Below are 18,973 nucleotides of genomic sequence, written 5' to 3'. Positions count from 1 at the left end.
AGACGTTTCTTGTAGTTGGCCACCAGGTTTGCACACATCTCAGGAGGGATTTTGTCCCACTCCTCTTTGTAGATCTTCTCCAAGTCATCAATGTTTCGAGGCTGATGTTTGGCAACTCGAACCTTCAGCTCCCTCCACAGATTTTCTATGGGATTAAGGTCTGGAGACTGGCTAGGCCACTCCAGGACCTTAATGTGCTTCTTCTTGAGCCACTCCTTTGTTGCTTTGGCCGTGTGTTTTGGGTCATTGTCATGCTGGAATACCCATCCACGACCCATTTTCAATTCCTTGGCTGAGGGATGGAGGTTCTCACCCAAGATTTGATGGTACATGGCCCCGTCCATCGCCCCTTTGATGCGGTGAAGTTGTCCTGTCCCCTTAGCAGAAAAACACCCCCAAAGCATAATGTTTTTACCTCCATGTTTGACGGTGGGGATGGTGTTCTTGGGGTCATAGGCAGCTTTCCCCCTCCTCCAAACACGGCGAGTTCAGTTGATGCCAAAGAGCTCAGGATTTCAGTCCTTCACGGCGTAGTGTGTTACCAATTGTTTTCTTGGTGACTATGGTCCCAGCTGCCTTGAGATCATTGACAAGATCCTCCCGTGTAGTTCTGGGCTGATTCCTCACCGTTCTCATGATCATTGCAACTCCATGAGGTGAGATCTTGCATGGAGCCCAAGGCTGAGGGATATTGACAGTTCTTTTGTGTTTCTTCCATTTGCGAATAATTGCACCAACTGTTGTCACCTTCTCACCAAGCTGCTTGGCGATGGTCTTGTAGCCCATTCCAGTCTTGTGTAGGTCTACAATCTTGTCCCTGACATCCTTGGAGAGCTCTTTGGTCTTGGCCATGGTGGAGAGTTTGGAATCTGATTGATTGATTGCTTCTGTGGACAGGTGTCTTTTATACAGGTAACAAGCTGAGATTAGGAGCACTCCCTTTAAGAGTGTGCTCCTAATCTCAGCTCGTTACCTTTATAAAAGACACCTGGGAGCCAGAAATCTTTCTGATTGAGAGGGGGTCAAATACTTATTTCCCTCATTAAAATGCAAATCAATTTGTAACATTTTTGACATGCGTTTTTCTGGATTTTTTGTTGTTGTTATTCTGTCTCTCACTGTTCAAATAAACCTACCATTAAAATTATAGACTGATCATTTCTTTGTCAGTGGGCAAACGTACAAAATCAGCAGGGGATCAAATACTTTTTTCCCTCACTGTATTCACACAGTATTGGCATTGGCAACATCAGAAGGCCCTGTGATATGCTAGTGCATGTCCAGTGGGTGTACTTGTACATCAGGCTGCATCACACTACATAAACAGGAGATCATAGGCTCCTAAGATCATAGGCTCCTGCTCCTATGAGCAAAGACTCATGCAAGGCTACTTACTGGTATCCTCTTAGAAAACAACACAGAAAAGCTAACAAGCATAAAGAGTTCTCATGAACAAATGTTTTGAAAATATTCTTTATCCATTATCCAATGAGATTTTACAAAAATAATAATAGCAAGTATCTTTGGCGGTACATACAATACATCAGCTGAATTCAAATACACAGAGGTGACTAAAACAAAAAAACTCAATTCAGCCGTAGACAGAAAATTGACCGCAAGAAGCCCAAACAGATCAAATAAAAACGGAATAATTTCATACCTTGCTTATGTTTGTATACAATCAAATACTGTATGTCTCTATTATTCATGGGAATACTTTGGAACAAATTTCCAACAAAAAAAAAAGAAAAAAAAAAAAAAAAGATGGTACAATATTTTATGGAAAGAAATTGAAAAAATAACAATATATATTGGGATATATATATTGCACAGACAAAATAATACATGTATCAAAAATGCTTACAGTATGGCTGTACTATACAGAAGAACATAGTAGGTTAAACATTGGTGACAATCACAATATTTTAGTTTTGTGATGTGCTTTGTGTATGCTTTAATTGATTCTATGAAACCCATGAATCCCTGGAAAACGGTGGCAACTGTTAGTTAGTGAACTATTCTGGCTTAATAAATCTAATGAAATGAGTTACAACATCTGATCATTAGCTTTCAGTAGCTTTTGGGTAATCAACCATAATTGTCATGCAAGCTAAGGGGGCCTATTCAAGCAATCCCAGTAACCAGCCATTACCAAATCAAAATCTACATGTTTACAGTGCAAAGGAAAACAAATGATTTCTAGTAAAAACAAAAAGAGCCCAGAAACCCCCCAGAAATACAAGATTACAAACCTTTATACGGAGGTAAGATGGATAACACAATTTAACATAACAGATAGACAATCTGACTAATTTTAATGTGTTTTGAAATCTAAAGTAAACATTCAGTAACCATATAAACTGGACACAGTCTGACATGTACTGTAGTAGGTGTATAGTCCATAGGTACATTGGGAGGAGGTGATGTGAGATCCATGTCAGCTGTCTTCTTGTTACTCAACAACCTGCACAGACCTGTGAGCCACACTGGTGATGTCATTCACAAAGGAACCCTTATTCATCCCTTGCTGTAGGACAAATGATTAAATAGACATTAGAATCCCCCCCCTTGATAGTGATTGTTTTCCTAAATAATGTCATGGTAACAGTTTCTAGCTCACAGCAGGTTTCTCACTAAGTGAAACTGAAATGTCAAGCAACTGAGGTAAGAGATCTAAGCAAAACTATGTTCAGTATCAGGTAAGCATTAAAATACAAGGGATAAGATGTCCTGCGTGTACAGATAAGAGTCTAACACTGTGGTGTGAACCTGTATCCTTAGATTCCTTGGCTGTACCATTGCAGCAGCTCTACAGCTCCTGTGTACATACCGTTGTTCAGGTGAACTGTATACTGTATTCGCCCACCAGACAGAACATAATCCCTCCATTCATTCTCCACTGTTGTAAACAAATGCCTGATCGGGGCGTGGACTAGGTTCTTACTACTGAGGAAACAAATGGCACACCTCGCCTAATACAGACAGATACCAGGGATCTCTACAGCTATAGAAACAGCAAGTAGAGACAACATCAGTCAGCCACACTGAGTCATCCTCCTCTGGGGAAGGAAGGGGTGAAGAGTGATCATGAAGATACCCGTCTTTGTCCTGACTGAGCCAGCCTATTCAGATCCTCCTTTCCTACAAGAGTTATTGCCTCCATTGAAAAAACTCTGCAACCTAATAACGTTGTCTTCGCTGTCATTTTTTAAATGCATTGAAGCGTAAACTGATTGATAAAATGCAATAGCTCTTGACAAAAAAAGGTAAATATCTGCCACAGGGATATCCCATATTACTATGACAAAATTTGTTTGAAATATCAGCTCTAAATTCTTACCTTTTTTAGGAAACTCTGTATGTCCTTCTCTGACCAGAGGCTGTAGAGGAGCACACCTGCAGCTTTGCTTGCCTTTGGGAACAGCCTAACGAGAGAAAGAACAATCCCTGTAAGGCTGGAGTATTCTGAGCCCTTACCCTCAAAGTCAAAGCTCTGTTATCTGGCTTCTTTGGAAAGTCCCCAAAGAGGCTGTCCACAATTGTTAGATTTTGCAAATGTTTTCTTTACATAGAGCAGATCTTGTACTTTTTTGTTACAAAATATAATGAGCAGGCCTTACTTGTTCTTGCTCAGGTCGTTGAGTGAGTTGACCAGGTTGTTGCTCAGCAGGCACTTCCCCAGCTCAGGCTCCTTCATCAGAAGACTGTGGCTGGTTTGGCACGCCATGGCCAGGGTGTCGTCAGACTCCGTCCCTTCCTTGGTCCATGAGCTGAGGATGCCAACCAGCTCTGGTAAGGTCTGTCGGGCTTCAAGACACATCCCATTAGGTCATTCACTTCCCGCAAACACACTCTATGAAGTGTTGCTAACTCGACAACAAGAACAAAATGTTAAAACTAACACAAACTCAGGTATAAATGAAATGTTTTCTTTTCTTGTTTAATCCTCTCTGAAAATAAAAGTGGCAAAATTGTTTAGCTAACCTGACCCTGCTGGATGTTTGCTCTCAATGCAAACTAAACCATTATTGAAACAAGGTAGCCTAACATTCTAGGTTCTATCCATTTCACTATGAACATGGTTATGATTGGTGTCCATGCTCACCCATGATGCTCTGAAGGCGTTGGTTCTTGGCTAGGTTTCCCACCAAAGCCACAGCCGTCTTCTGTAGGCTGGGGTTGGAGGATTGCAGCAGGGGAGAGATTTCAGGCAAGCCATTCAGCTTCTGGACAATGCTCTGGCTCATCACTCTAGAAACCTGTGAACACAGAGATGAGGGTCTTATAACGGGTCTATGAAGGGTTTCTAAAGATTTTTTGGGAGGACCATGATTTTAATCGTGATTTTTCTACACACATTTGGTGCATGTTTTTCTCTATACATTTGATGCATTTAAAATCATTTTTGTGTGAAAATAAATAATTAAATAAAGAGTAAAAATGATGTGTCGTTCGTACAATGCCTTGGTTAGCGGTGAGGTTCTGCAGGGCTCCACAGCAGGCCTCCAGGGTGTCTTCTCTCTGGCTGGACCTCAGCAGAGACAGGTAACTCTGCATAGTCTTGGAGTGGAAGAGCCAACCTGCTCCTTTAGGATGCTGCTCCTCCATCACGGGGTAGTCAAAGTGACTCTACAGGAGTAAAAGTTATTATCAATCATCAGATTTTTTAGGTGTTCAGATCTATGATGGACGTTGATGTACACAACATTTGTGTGTTTTAAAACATTCAATACTGTGCAGTACACGATGATGTCATTGTGTATCTATGTACAGTTTCCATCCATCTCTCTCATCTCTCCCTTGATGTCATTAGACCTATATGCCTGTCTCACCTCCTGCTCCTGGACCTTGCTGCTCTGTTGGCTGAAACAGCCGATGGGGCCGGTCTCAGCGGAGGCGTTGGCCCGGCTGATGGTCCCGGCCAGGGCAGAGATCCGGCTGAACAGGGCCGGGGCCTCATTCTCCAGCTGGAAGCTCAGGTTGTGCAGGACACAGACACAGTTCTCCACAGACTGGCACAAACAGAGGCAAAATAACTGGTTTGGTTAGTTTGCATTAATCTGTACCTACCATACACATGTCCATGGTATTATTCTTCAAACACCAAGATAAAAAGTAGGTATCAAGAAAACGTAAGTAATGGAGAAAATGTATCCCATGATATTTTCACATGCAGGTAGAACTTATATTATTTGGAATTGTGAAGAATGGCATTCCATAAATGCATCATCACTTGTTTCAATGTTATTTTAAGATATTTAATGTTGCACGCCCACCTTGTCATCTGGCCTCTCTGCAGCTACACAATCCTGGACGTAACTGCCCAGAGAGTCGATGAGGCCTCGACAGTTACGCATGGCCTGCCTGTTGCTTTGCTTCGCACAGCTCAGATTTCTGTTGGAAAAGTTAAACTAGTCTTGTCATGCATCAGGAAGAGGCAGGTCAGCATTGTATAGTCTGACAGTGGAGGACATGACAGATTAGAACAAAACCGTACTTTATCATCCATTTGTGCCATTCACCCAATCCTCTGATACAGCACCGACAAGTTGTCGGCTGGGAGCCTACTGGTTCAGGCTACTGGTTCAGTCAATGCAGTGCCCCTGGAGCAATTTATGTTAAGTACCTTGATCAAAGGCGCAACAGTAGTAGATACTCCTCCCATTGCCAGTTCATACGTTTGTCTTTGTAACCTCTGAGCTAACTGCTAGTATACAGTAGATCTGTGCAGTGTGCACCCCGGTCTACAGTATTGATCGATGCGTCTCACCTTAGACATGCTGTAGCATGGTAGAAGACCTCTGGGTCCAGGTTCTTGTTGGTCTCATCTACTCCTCCTGTGTAAGGTACTACCACAGTCTCAGTCAGAACAGGCAGAGCGCTACGCACAAGCTCTGGCTTCAGACTGTCTGCAGACGACAGGTTCCAAAGAAGACCTGGAGAGACAGGACAAAGTTCTGAACTTCTGAGTTCAGTGGCAGTAGAAACAGCAGTTGTTCAAATAACTGATTACCTCTAATGCTACTACTGTGACATGATCATGGATCTTAGCCAGTTCAACTCAAACACAAAAATTAAACAAAAGCAATACTAGTTAGCGACACAGTGCACTTTGATCAAACTGTCATGACACGGGCATGGCATGTACTTTCCAATGCATAACTAGGCAAGAGAACAAAAACAAGCAATCCCTGTGAGTCTCCATGACCAGGGTTGACAGGCAATATGAGGTGTTTCAGTGCTTCAATCTACTACATCTCTGTCATTGTCACTGTACAGCATAGACACTGTAGCTACGTACTGTTGCTAGTCAAGAACCAGGGTAAATATTTGATAGCATTAGAGCCAATTTTAGAGCACGGCTTCAGGAAGACAGAACAATAGTGAGAGCAGGATGCTCTATCCTCTAGAACAGCCTACTGTGAGACATCTCACATATCAAGTTTCGCTGGTACAACGGCACACCATAGATCATTTGTGTGACTGACAGCAAGAACTGATTAGGATTAAGGTGACAGGGTTTAGTGAGTGTTTCCCTGTGCTTTATGGCATGAATGCACTTAAAGCAGAAATTAGCAGTTCAAACAATAACAAAGCGTACTCCCCGCCCCTGTTTCGGTAAAAAGCAGAGGGATGGGCTGGGAAAATATGACCAAAATAATAGACATAATAGAGCTATGGATACAACTGTTACGTTCGTCGTAAAGATTGGACCAAGGTGCAGCGTGGTAGGCAAACATTTTACTTTTATTTAAAATGAACACCGACAAAACAACAAAATACAAAACGAACGTAAAGGCTACACAGCAACTATACAAAAACAAGATCCCACAAACTAAGGTGGAAAAAAGGCTGCCTAAATATGATCCCCAAATCAGAGACAACGATAGACAGCTGCCTCTGATTGGGAACCATACCCGGCCAACAAAGAAATAGAAAACAGATTGCCCACCCTAGTCACACCTTGACCTAACCAAAAAGAGAATAAAAGGGATCTCTAAGGTCAGGGCGTGACAACGAGGACTGTTTTAACCATGTTTTAAGGCTATATAGTGCTTGTTTTACTTTGTTTACAAACACTGGAGTAAAACAAGCATGCATTTTTGGTTATGATGGGGTACGACAGTTGAACTAAGCTCATGACGCATTTCTAAGTTATATTTTTCATGAATCAAAGGTATATCATTCATTTAGATGTCCAAAAATGGATGCAGAAAATGCAGATTGCCCCTTCAATTTAAATCTGCACATTTTTGCATCAGAAAGCAACACAAGCGTGTTTCATAACCGCTTGCATTCACACACTGGTGCACATGTCTGCCAACTGTCAACTGTCTATGATGTCACTAGACAGAGAAGTGTTGAGTATAGAAAGAGAACAGTCGTCTGTACCTGTGAGTTGTTTCTGTGTCTCGGTAGAGTCTGTGTCTCGGAGCAGGGCTAGGGCCTCAGTGATGCCCCCACAGCGCTGGACCTCCTCCTTGTTGCCCGCATCTTTAAAGGCAAGGTTCCGCAGGGCGGCCGAGGCTGTCTGTTGGACCTGGGGACTGGGACTCTTCAGCAGGTTCACCAGAGGAGGGATCCCTTTGAGCTGCAACACCTGAGAGACAGGTAAAGCTGTTAGATGTCCTAACAGGACAGTGTTGTTTAGTCCAGGTCCTGGAGACCCACGTCTGTATCCTTACCTCCTGCTTGGCCTTGTCCTCTGAGTAGGTAGAGTGTTGGATGAATGAGGCGCCATAGTGCTGGTAGTTCACATCTCCACTGGACAGGTACTGCACCGCCTCCGCCATGGTAATATCAGCAAGCTGGCCATCATCATTCATCCTGTTGGGAAACCCCATATAGGTACACGACATGACCAAAAGTATGTTGACACCTGCTCGTCGAACATCTCATTCCAAAATCATGGGAATTAATATGGAGTTGGTCCCCCCTTGCAGCTATAACAGCCTCCACTCTTCTGGGAAGGCTTTCCACTATATGTTAGAACATTGCTGCAGGGACTGGCTTCCATTCCAATGGACGAATCTGGGTTAAGCGGATGCCAGGAGAACGCTACCTGCATTAATGAGGATCAGACACTGATGTTGGGCAATTAGGCCTGGCTCGCAGTCGGCCTTCTAATTCAACCCAAAGGTGTTAGATGGGATTGAGGTCAGGGCTCTGTGCAGCCCAGTCAAGTTATTCCACACCGATCTCGACAAACCATTTCTGTATGGCCCTCATTTGTGCACAGGGCACTGTCATGCTGAAACAGGAACGGGCCTTCCCCAAACGGTTTCCACAAAGTTGGAAGCAGAGAATCATCTAGAATGTAATTGTATGCTGTAGGGTTAAGATTTCCCTTTACTGGAACTAACGGGCCTCTCCCAAACAATGAAAAACAGCCCCAGACCATGATTCCTCCTCCACCAAACTTTACAGTTGGCACTATGCATTGGGGCAGGTAGCGTTCTCCTGGCATCCGCCAAACCCAGATTCATCCGTTGAACTGACAGATGGTGAAGCGTGATTCATCCCTCCAGAGAATGCGTTTCCACTTCTCCAGAGTCAAATGGCAGTGAGCTTTAAAATACTCCAGCCTGGCATTGCACATGGGATCTTAGGTTTGTGTGTGGCTGCTCGGCCATGGAAACCCATTTCATGATGCTCCTGACAACCAGTTCTTGTGCTGATGTTGCTTCCAGAAGCAGTTTGGAACTTGGTAGTGAGTTTTGCAATTGAGGACAGACAATTTCTACTTGCTACACGCTTTAGCTACCGGAAGTCCTGTTCTGTGAACTAGTGTGGCCTACCACTTCGCGACTGAGCTGTAGTTGCTCCTATACGTTTCCACTTCAAAGTAACAGCTCTTACAGTTGAATGGGGCAGCTCTAGCAGGACAGACATTTGATGAAGTGACTTGTTAGAAAGGTGACATCCTATGACGGTGCAACGTTGAAAGTCAATGAGCTCCTTCTACTGCCAAAGGTCTGTCTATGGAGATTGCATGGCTGTGTGCTTGATTTTATACATCTGTCAGCAAAGGGTGTGGCTGAAATAGCCAAATTCACTCATTTGAAGGGGTGTCCATACTTTTGTCTATACAGCGCACTCAAAGTATTTAGACCTCTTCCCTTTTTCCACATTTCGTTACATTACAGCCGTATTCTAAAAAGTATTAAATAAATTGTTTTCCTCACCAATCTACACAGAATACCCCATAATGAAAAAGCAAATGTATAAAAATAAAAAATGAAATACTTTATTTACATAATTATTCATACCCTTTGCTATGAGACTTGAAATTGAGCTCAGGGGTATCCTGTTTCCATTGATCATCCTTGAGATGTTTCTACAACTTGATTGGAGTCCACCTGTGGTAAATTCAATTGATTGGACATGATTTGGAAAGGCACACACCTGTCTATATAAGGTCCCATAGCTAACAGTGCATGTCAGAGCAAAAACCAAGCCATGAGGTTGAAGAAACTGTCCATAGAGCTCCAAGACAGGATTGTGTCGAGACACAGACCTGGGGAAGGGTACCAAAACAGTTCTGCAGCATTGAATGTCCCCAAGAACACAGTGGTCTCCATCATTCTTAAATGGAAGAAGTTTGAAACCACCAAGACACATCCTAAAGCTGTACGCCAGTCCAAACTGAGCAATCGGGGGAGAAGGGTCTTGATCAGGGAGGTAACCAAGAACCCGATGGTCAGTCTGACAGAGCTCCAGAGTTCCTCTGTGGAGATGGTTGTCCTTCTGGAAGGTTCTCCCATCTCTGCAGCATTCCACCAATCAGGCATTTATGGTAAACTGGCTAGACGGAAGCCACTCCTCAGTAAAAGGCACATGACAGCCCACTTGGAGTTTGCCAAAGGGATGTTTTTCAGTGGCAGGGACTGAGAGACTAGTCAGGATCGAGGGAAAGATCAACGGAGCAAAGTACAGAGAGATCCGTGATGAAAACCTGCTCCAAAGCACTCAGGATCTCAGACTGGGGCGAAGATTCACCTTCCAACATGACAATGACCCTAAGCACACAGCCAAGACAATGAATGAGTGGCTTCGGGACAAGTCTCTGAATATCCTTGAGTGGTCCAGCCAGAGCCTGGACTTGAACCCGATCAAACATCACTGGAGAGACCTGAAAATATCTGTGCAGCGACGCTCCCCATCCAACCTGACAAAGCTTGAAAGGATCTGCAGAGAAGAATGGGAGAAACTCCCCAAATACAGGTGTGCCAAGCTTGTAGCGTCATACCCAAGAAGACTCAAGGTTATAATCGCTGCCAAAGGTGCATCAACAAATGTGATATTTCTAAAAACCAGTTTTTTCTTTGTCATTATGGGGTCTTGTTTGTAGATTGATGAGGGGGGAAAAAAACGATTTAATTAATTTTAGAATAAGGCTGTAACATAAGAAAATGTGGAAAAAGTCAAGGGGTCTGAATACTTTCTGATTGCACTGTATAGTGTATCAACAGCTGTTCAGAAACATTTGAAAATCAACTCATCATCAAACCCCAAAGCAGCATTTACACAATATCTCACATTCACTCCTTCCACTCACCCTGCTTCAATCTTGCTCTTGACCACTGATATCTTGGGCTCGGCCATGGAGGGGTTTGATGGTGACCTCTCAATACGAGTTTGGTTGCTGGTAATTTGGCCGCTGCTTTTCGTCTGACGGGTGCCAATCAACTGGCTGTGCTTTTTCTGCACATCGTTGCCGTTGACAATGACCTGAGAGGGGCCGTTGCCGTTGGAGATGAACTGGCTGTTGCCCCTCTCAGTAAGGAAGAAGCTGGACCTGTTGGATTGGAGCTGCCGGGCGGGGGCCGAGGACTGCAACTGCTGCAGGGCTGAAGCCGGGGCCTGGGCAGGGCGCTGTGTAGTGGTGGGGAAGGGGTCCACATCAGGCACACTGCGGCTGCTGTTGCGCTGACCCCTGGCTACGGGGGGACTGAGAGGTAATCGTCTCTCCCACTGGCTGGAGCTGCTCATGTTTCTCTGAACAGTAGACCCCTTGGAGGACAGTACCATTCGCTTGGTGCTCTGCTCATAGCTGAGCTGCAGAACGAAGTCATTTTAGTAAATGCTAGCAGACACTTTGGAATCAGGAATATTGCAACACTTTCACCAGCACCTAGCAGCAAGTAGTGTAGCTGTTAAGAGCGTTGGACCAGTAACCAAAACGTCACTGGTTTGAATCCACCTCCCTGAGGTCAAAAATAAATAAATCCATTGATGTGCCCTTGAGCAAGGTACTTAACCCTAATTGCTATGGGTAAGAGTGCTGCTAAATGACTACAATATAAATGTAGCACTTACAACTTCATTCGAAAATAATAATATATATAATGAGTGAAGATAAATATTGTGTACTGCATATAATCAATTTATTGTTATTGATAACTATTGACTTGTCTAATTGGCAGAGGGCAGTGGGACATCAAAAACTCCAAAGCTGGTTGGAAACTTGGCTTGGACCAGATTTCAGTTCAGAGTACTCATAATGCCTCATCTATGTGAAAGTACATGATTAAGACAGAGGTGTGTGTTAGAAAAATGAGTCAGATGCCACTATGAGAGGATGCCTCTCTCTGGAGTTGTGCTGGAGGGAAAGCTCCTTGGAAAGAGCAACATTCCTCATACTTCTGGTGACTGGGCAGAAACTCACATGTTGACTCCCAGTCCTGTGGTTAGTCAGTCATCTGCAACACCTGCTTCTACCTGACTACTCTCATGACAGAATGTTCACATAAATCTAGTAGCTGGTCACAGTGGGTATAGTTCTGGGTTCCGAGATTAGTCTCAGACAGACTACCCCATCACCATGGTATTGCTTTCATATTAAAAGCCATCACTCAATAGGAAATAATTGTATGAGATGAACACTGATGCTCACTATAGTCCCCATACTGTATACTGCTAAATACAACGGATAAACCTAGCACAGTTATCAAAAACATGGGGCAATGTATTCTATCTTCGTATGTATGTGATGTGAAAATTAAAATTAAAAGCTTCATACCGTTCTTGAGAGGCCATTTGTACCATTCGAGAAGGCAAATCCATTGGGACTGGTAGGTGACTTAATGGAGTCAGTGAATACGCTGGTGTACATAGGACCTGTGGAGAGAAACATGAGAGATCGTAAATGACTCTTAAAAGCTGTGTAAATATGAATTATCACGGTAAAATATTGGGTGTAACACTGTTCATTAATTATATTTTTTACGTGATTGAATAAACGCCAAGAAGCAAGTCTCCAAGCCGTAATGATTCATGTTAATGCATGTGACATTTTCTATTGTCTGTGTGAACTGTTAACACGCCGTTCAGGGGCGGGTTCTACTAAGCTAACAAATGGAATTGTTTTAAGATGGTCATACCATGGCTCATTTAGCTATTTGATTTGGAATTATAGGACACGTTTAGGTATATATACAGTATTATTATTTTTTTTAAATGTAACCTTTATTTAACTACGCAAGTCAGTTAAGAACAAATTCTTATTTACAATGACAGCCTACCCCGGCCAAACCCAGACTACACTGGGCCAATTGTGCCCCGCCCTATGGGACTCCCAATCACGGCCGGATGTGATGTTCCAGTCCCTGGATTCAAACCAGGGACTGCAGTGACGCCTTGCACTGAGATGCAGTGACTTAGACTGCTGCCATCAAGGCAAAGTGTGGTTACTTTGAAGAATCTAAAATCTAAAATATATTTAGATTTGTTTAGCACTTTTTTGGTGATTCCATGTGTTATTTCATAGTTTTGATGTCTTCACTATTATTCTACAATGTAGAAAATAGGAAAAATTAGGAAAAACCCTTGAATGAGTAGGCGTGTCCAAACTTTTGACTGGTACTGTATATTTTTTTAAATAAAATATTTAATTTGGCCTTTACTACTATATCTCATAGAAACGCAGTAAATAGCACATTAATAAATAGCAAAACAGAGTTAAAAAAAATGTAGATGAATATGTTCCAAATGAGCCTGAAAACTAAATATTCTACCTATTTTCTGTTTTGACATGATCAATTGATTGGTATTGTACTCCTAACATCATTGTCATGCAATCCACAGTGTTTTATGCAGCTTTTAGATAATGAAAAGGGAACTATGCATTGTAGCGAAATATGTATTGTCGCTCTGGATAAGTGTCTGCTACAAGGCTAAAATGTCATAAACGTATTTAGCTATAATAGTTCAGTCATATAATTGGTTATTTGTTGTATGTTTATACATATTTTTCCTGAACCTGCTTTCTTTAATGTTGTTTTATTATTCAATGTAGGCTACTTATTACATATGAGAAATACAATTGACTAAGATTTCCAATGTAGGCTACTTATTACATATGAGAAATACAATTGAGTAAGATTTCCAATGTAAACTTCTTATTACCTAGTTTTTTTTTTACCAGAGTTGTGGATAACCAACTGATAAATCCTATTTGTCTAATGATTATTATCTCGTTATGGCAATTGATTACATTTCCTTTTGAACATTTAGAACAGGACTGAGTGGTAACAAACAAATTAATATTTTTGGCATCAATAGGCCTAAACATAATTATGAGAATATAGACTGTCCTTTAGCCTATGTATACTATATTAAAATGACACATGTTGCACTTTGTTTACTTAACAGAGTTAACAACAGTGGAGCTAATGATATCTAATGTATTGGGGTTATTAATTTACTCATGAATAAATCATTAACAATGCAAATCTAACGGTGGTAAGTCAAAACATATTAAACCATAACCTGATTAGACTGTAGGTAAAATAAAATAGCATTCAAATAACGTAATACGTTTTTATTCTAATAATGATGCTTACTCGTTGGCGATTTCGTTGGCGACGATAAAGATCCATTTTTACTGTACTTCGACTTGCCCCTCTTAATGGTTTGCACCTGATCCAAGACACGCTGCTGTTTGGACCGAAGTTTGTTATCAGACGGCAAAGCAAGAGATGTCTCCTCCACATTCCCAATGGCCATAGCCGATTTCAACGGGTCCATTGTCATCATGAAGGTCTGTTTCCAGTTGTAAATCCAAAGTGTTATGGTTCGTAGCCTACTGTACCTTGCTCCGTACAGGTGGCGTTTGTACAGGCAATCTAATATATGAAATGCGCACTTTACCCTGCCCTCAACAATGAACCACGCCCATTATAAATAATATACACAGTTGTCTGTGTCTGGTGTGTCTGATATGAATGTTCATATTACTAGTAATGATTGGTCTTCCTGTGCAGCTACTGTCTAGTGATTCTGTAGAAGACTATAAATGACTCAAACCCATATGAAGTCAGTGCTCAAACCCATCAAAGCCTGCTCTGACAGGTAGCCTACTTCTCCCCAGACATTCCAGCTGAGCTCATGTCATATAACCACTGAGGGAGCTGCTGAATCCTTTCAAAACCTCTTTGGGATTGTCTACCTCTCCAGCACATGCTCTTTTTTTGTAGACCTTTTTGACCCAGTGGCCTCATGTGTGGAATTTTATTCATATTTTTAAGAGTTTCATAATTAATAAACATTTCAAAAAAGCTGCCGAGTCAAACGGTTTTGTAATATTTCAGTCTTCTGTGATGTATATAGTGTAATATTGGGATGCAAACTCAAAATGTAATACATTTCAACTCTAAATCTGACATTGTACAGATGTCTTATTTTTTAAGCCCATAACCATGTGTGTAAGGAGTATATTTTTGTTTCAAAGTAGATTTGTTTAAGACTACCAAGAATCACTCTGTGTGAACTTGATTTAGCCCACTGCAGTAAAATGTTGACCTCTGATGATCATAGGCCTATTGTTTTGTATTTTCTTGTGTGCAAATGTTTTTTTCTATTTTACCCTACAGCACTGTTTCAAATGTTGAAAAAAATAAAAAAAATATAAAAGAGAGCTTGAATGACCCTACAGTTGTAGACCTATAACAATACAATAATAACATGTTGAGATTAAGATCACTGTATTGGTGAATTACATACAAGGTCCAACTGAAGTGTAACTACCGCTTTTAACCCAACCCCTTCGAAAGACATACAGTGCCTTCAAAAGTATTCACATCCCTTGACTTTTCCCCCATTTTGTTGTGTCGCCGCCTGAATTTAAAATGGATAACATTTTGATTATGTGTCACTGGCCTATACACAATAGCCCATAATGTCAACGTGGAATTATGATTTTAGAAATGTTTACAAATTAATAAAACATTTAAAGCTGAAATGTCTTGAGTCAATAAGTATTCAACCATTTTGTTATGGGAAGCCTAAATAAGTTCAGGAGTAAAAATTCGCTTAACAAGTCACATAATAAGTTGCATGGACCCACTCTGTGTGCAATAATAGTGTTTATTAATATGATTTTGGAATTACCTCATCTCTGTACCCGACACATACAATTATTTACATTTAAATTTTACATTTTAGTAATTTAGCAGACGCTCCTATCCAGAGCAACTTACAGTAGTGAATGCATACATTTCATACATTTTTTTTTCTTCCGTACTATCTGTAAGGTCCCTCAGTCGAGCAGTCAATTTCAAGCACAGATTCAACCACAAAGACCAGGGATGTTTTCCAATGCCTCGCAAAGAAGGGCACCTATTGGTAGATGGGTAAAAAATAAAAAGAAGGCATTGAATATCCCTTTGAGCATGGTGAAGTTATTTATTACACTTTAATTACACCCAGTCACTCCTAACTCAGTTGCCGAAGAGGAAGGAAACTGCTCAGGGATTTCACCATGAGGCCAATGATGACTTTTAAACAGTTACGGAGTTTATGGCTGTGAAAGGAGAAAACTGAGGGTGGATCAACCATATTGTAGTTACTCCACAATACTAACCTAAATTATGATTGAAAAGAAGGAAGCTTGTACAGAATAAAAAATATTCCAAAACATGCATCCTGTTTGCAATAAGTCACTAAAGTAAAACTGCAAAAAATGTGGCAAAGAAATGTACATTATGTACTGAGTACAAAGCGTTGGGGTTGGGGGAAATCCTACACAACACATCACTGAAAACCCCAATTCATATTTTCAAGCATGGTGGTGGCTGCATCATATTATGGGTATGCTTGAGTTTTTTAAGATAAAAATAAACGAAATAGAGCTAAGCACAGGCAAAATCCTAGAGGAAAACCTGGTTCAGTCTGCTTTCCACCAGACACTAGGAGACAAATTCCCCTTTCAGCAGGACAATAACCTAAAGTCCAAATATACACTGGAGTTGCTTACCAATACAACATGGAATGTTCTTGAGTGGTCTCGTTACAGTTTTGAATTAAACCGGCTTGAAAATCTATGGCAAGACATGAAAATGTCTGTCTAGCAATGATCAACAACAAACTTGACAGAGCTTGAAGAATTCTAAAAAGAATAATGTGCAAATGTTGTATAATTCAAGTGTGCAAAGCTCTTAGAGTCTTACCCAGAAAGACTCACAGATGTAATCACTGCCAAATTCTAATATGTATTGACCCAGGGTTGTGAATACATATGTAAATGAGATATTTCTAAAATGTTCTCACTTTGTCATTATGAGGTATTGTGTGTAGATGGGTGAGAAAACACATCTATTTAATCCACTTTGAATTCAGGCTGTAACACAACAAAATGTGGAATAAGTCAAGGGGTATGAATACTGTCTGAAAGCACTGTATACACATACATATACATGTTCATATTATTTTAGTGTTTTTGAGGTGTGGGGGGCTGCCAGACTAGGCCCTGAGATCTGTTGTGATAATAACAATATGCTCAATAATAACATTTGATAAATACAATTACTGAATTCACCATGGTGATCACTACATTCATCATAATACCAACATCCATGACAAACTGTGATTTCCACACCAGACCAGACGCTGAGTCACCATGGCAGGTAGCCAAGTGGTTAGAGCGTTGGGCCAGTAATTGAAAAGTTGTTGGATTAAATCCCTGAGCTGACAAGGTAAAAAAAAATCTGTAATTTTGCCCCCGAACAAGCCAGTTAACCCACTGTTCCCTGGTAGGCCGTCATTGTAAATAAGAATTTGTTCTTAACGGACTTGCCTAGTTAAAAATCATTTAAAAATAATTCTGCCTTTTCACACACCTGACTGTACTGTGACAACCCTTCACCTTTTTGACCCTCAACATGTTCATGAAGAGAACATTCTGTACTGTATTATTCACTCTCTCTCAAGCCTGTGACACATTTCTAACAAAGCCTCAGTGAAACAACTGGACTGCTATTATAAAGGTGAGATAGACAGCAACTGGACTGCTATTATAAAGGTGAGATAGACAGCAACTGGACTGCTATTATAAAGGTGAGATAGACAGCAACTGGACTGCTATTATAAAGGTGAGAGACAACATCTTGACTTCCATTATAAAGATGAGGTAGACAACTGTCACGAATCTCTCTGGAACTTTCATTGTGCACACCTGGCCCCTATTCCCACTGATTGTATTTGTATATAACAACTTGACTGCTATCATCACAGTGAGACAGACAACAACATGACTGCTATCATCACAGTGAGACAGACAACATGACTGCTATCATCACAGTGAGACAGACAACAACATGACTGCTATCATCACAGTGAGACAGACAACAACATGACTGCTATCATCACAGTGAGACAGACAACATGACTGCTATCATCACAGTGAGACAGACAACAACATGACTGCTATCATCACAGTGAGACAGACAACAACATGACTGCTATCATCACAGTGAGACAGACAACAACATGACTGCTATCATCACAGTGAGACAGACAACAACATGACTGCTATCAACACAGTGAGACAGACAACAACATGACTGCTATCAACACAGTGAGAAAAACTTTTATGAGGCATGCGTGAGAGAAAGAGTTCAGACAGGAGTAATCATATCCAAATGAATAACATTCCATTTCAGCCTTCACTGAGTGTTTTCAAAAGCACTCTGCCAATTATTGAATATGGTGAACCTATTTGCCAGAGTTGTAGATAACCAAATTTGTCTAATGACTATTATTTATTTAGGGCAGTTGATTAAACATACTCCATTTTGAAGAACAATCGCCGTAAGAATACCCTGGGAAAATACCACGATGGTTTAATTAAATTGTCAGATTTGATGGCGTTAACCCGGCCACTCATCATCATTGTAAAAATGCACTGGTGTAGACAGAAAGAAAAAGCACCACACCCATGGGTATTGGCATAGCTTGGCACCACAGTCAAAGGTACAGATTTTGGTGGTGTCCAACCTACACTTGGCAATCTGCACCAAGCATTCATTTCTCACTTTGGTGAACCCTTAGAAGTGCTGTGACTTCAATACAACAGTAAAACTCTGCTCTAACGACACTTTAAACATGCCTGAACATCAACACCTAATTCCATCCGTCAATCATCATGCTTTCGATACAGACTAACAGTTTGTAGTTTCCAAAAGTCAGCAGTAGACCGAGGCTACATTACATTATAATCAAAACCCAATGACAATGTAAAGGGCAGACAACAAATACTATTTAAATAATGTAAGTGAATGTACAAACTAAAAAATAGCATTCATAATCTTGATTTCACTTGACATTTAAATGTCCTGTTTAAGTGCATTTCCTCCAAAGACTACACCACAGATAGGATACATTACATGGTTCATATTTGAAATATGGATCACCTTACACTCCTAATTTGTTTAGATTTGAACGTGATTGCAATCCACAGATGGTCAGTATCTGTTGGCTTCTGTATATGTGCAACATTGCTCTCTAGTGGTGAACAAGAGGCACATGTAGAAATGGAGAGAGCTTCATACTGCATGATCAATCAATCATTCAAATTTATTCAGGGAGCAGATGTCACAAAAGTGCAATACGGAAACCCAGCCTAAAACCCCAAACAGCAAGCAATGCAGATGCATGACTCTGAATTTACATTTAGGTCACAGTCTTGAAGGAGTTC

The 18,973-nt window shown here is 41.1% G+C and overlaps 1 protein-coding gene across 1 annotated transcript; it reads right to left on the bottom strand.

Moving 5' to 3' along the window:
• Positions 1–1,457: 1,457 nt before the first annotated feature.
• On the bottom strand, positions 1,458–14,284 carry LOC106566027 (plakophilin-1). Its single transcript, XM_014133829.3, has 13 exons — positions 13,845–14,284; positions 12,023–12,120; positions 10,559–11,058; positions 7,686–7,827; positions 7,393–7,600; positions 5,771–5,936; positions 5,277–5,394; positions 4,833–5,012; positions 4,459–4,629; positions 4,106–4,259; positions 3,621–3,807; positions 3,341–3,425; positions 1,458–2,527 (listed from the first exon to the last, which is right to left on the bottom strand). Exons 1-13 carry the CDS (start codon positions 14,035–14,037, stop codon positions 2,453–2,455), a joined length of 2,277 nt encoding a protein of 758 aa, XP_013989304.1. The 5' UTR covers positions 14,038–14,284; the 3' UTR covers positions 1,458–2,452.
• Positions 14,285–18,973: the final 4,689 nt, after the last annotated feature.

This window comes from Salmo salar, chromosome 12 (genome assembly GCF_965601325.2).
Source record: "Salmo salar chromosome 12, fSalSal1, whole genome shotgun sequence".
NCBI lineage: Eukaryota > Metazoa > Chordata > Actinopteri > Salmoniformes > Salmonidae > Salmo > Salmo salar.
Note: the sequence above shows the minus strand (reverse complement) of the source record. Positions and strands in the feature narration are given on the sequence as shown.

Coding starts and splice junctions, on each gene's coding strand:
- LOC106566027 (XM_014133829.3), bottom strand. CDS start 14,037: ATGATGACAATGGACCCGTTGAAATCGGCTATGGCCATTGGGAATGTG. Junction 11,059..12,022: donor CAAATGGCCTCTCAAGAACG/GTATGAAGCTTT, acceptor TTCGTTCTGCAG/CTCAGCTATGAGCAGAGCAC. Junction 7,601..7,685: donor AGGACAAGGCCAAGCAGGAG/GTAAGGATACAG, acceptor CCTGTCTCTCAG/GTGTTGCAGCTCAAAGGGAT.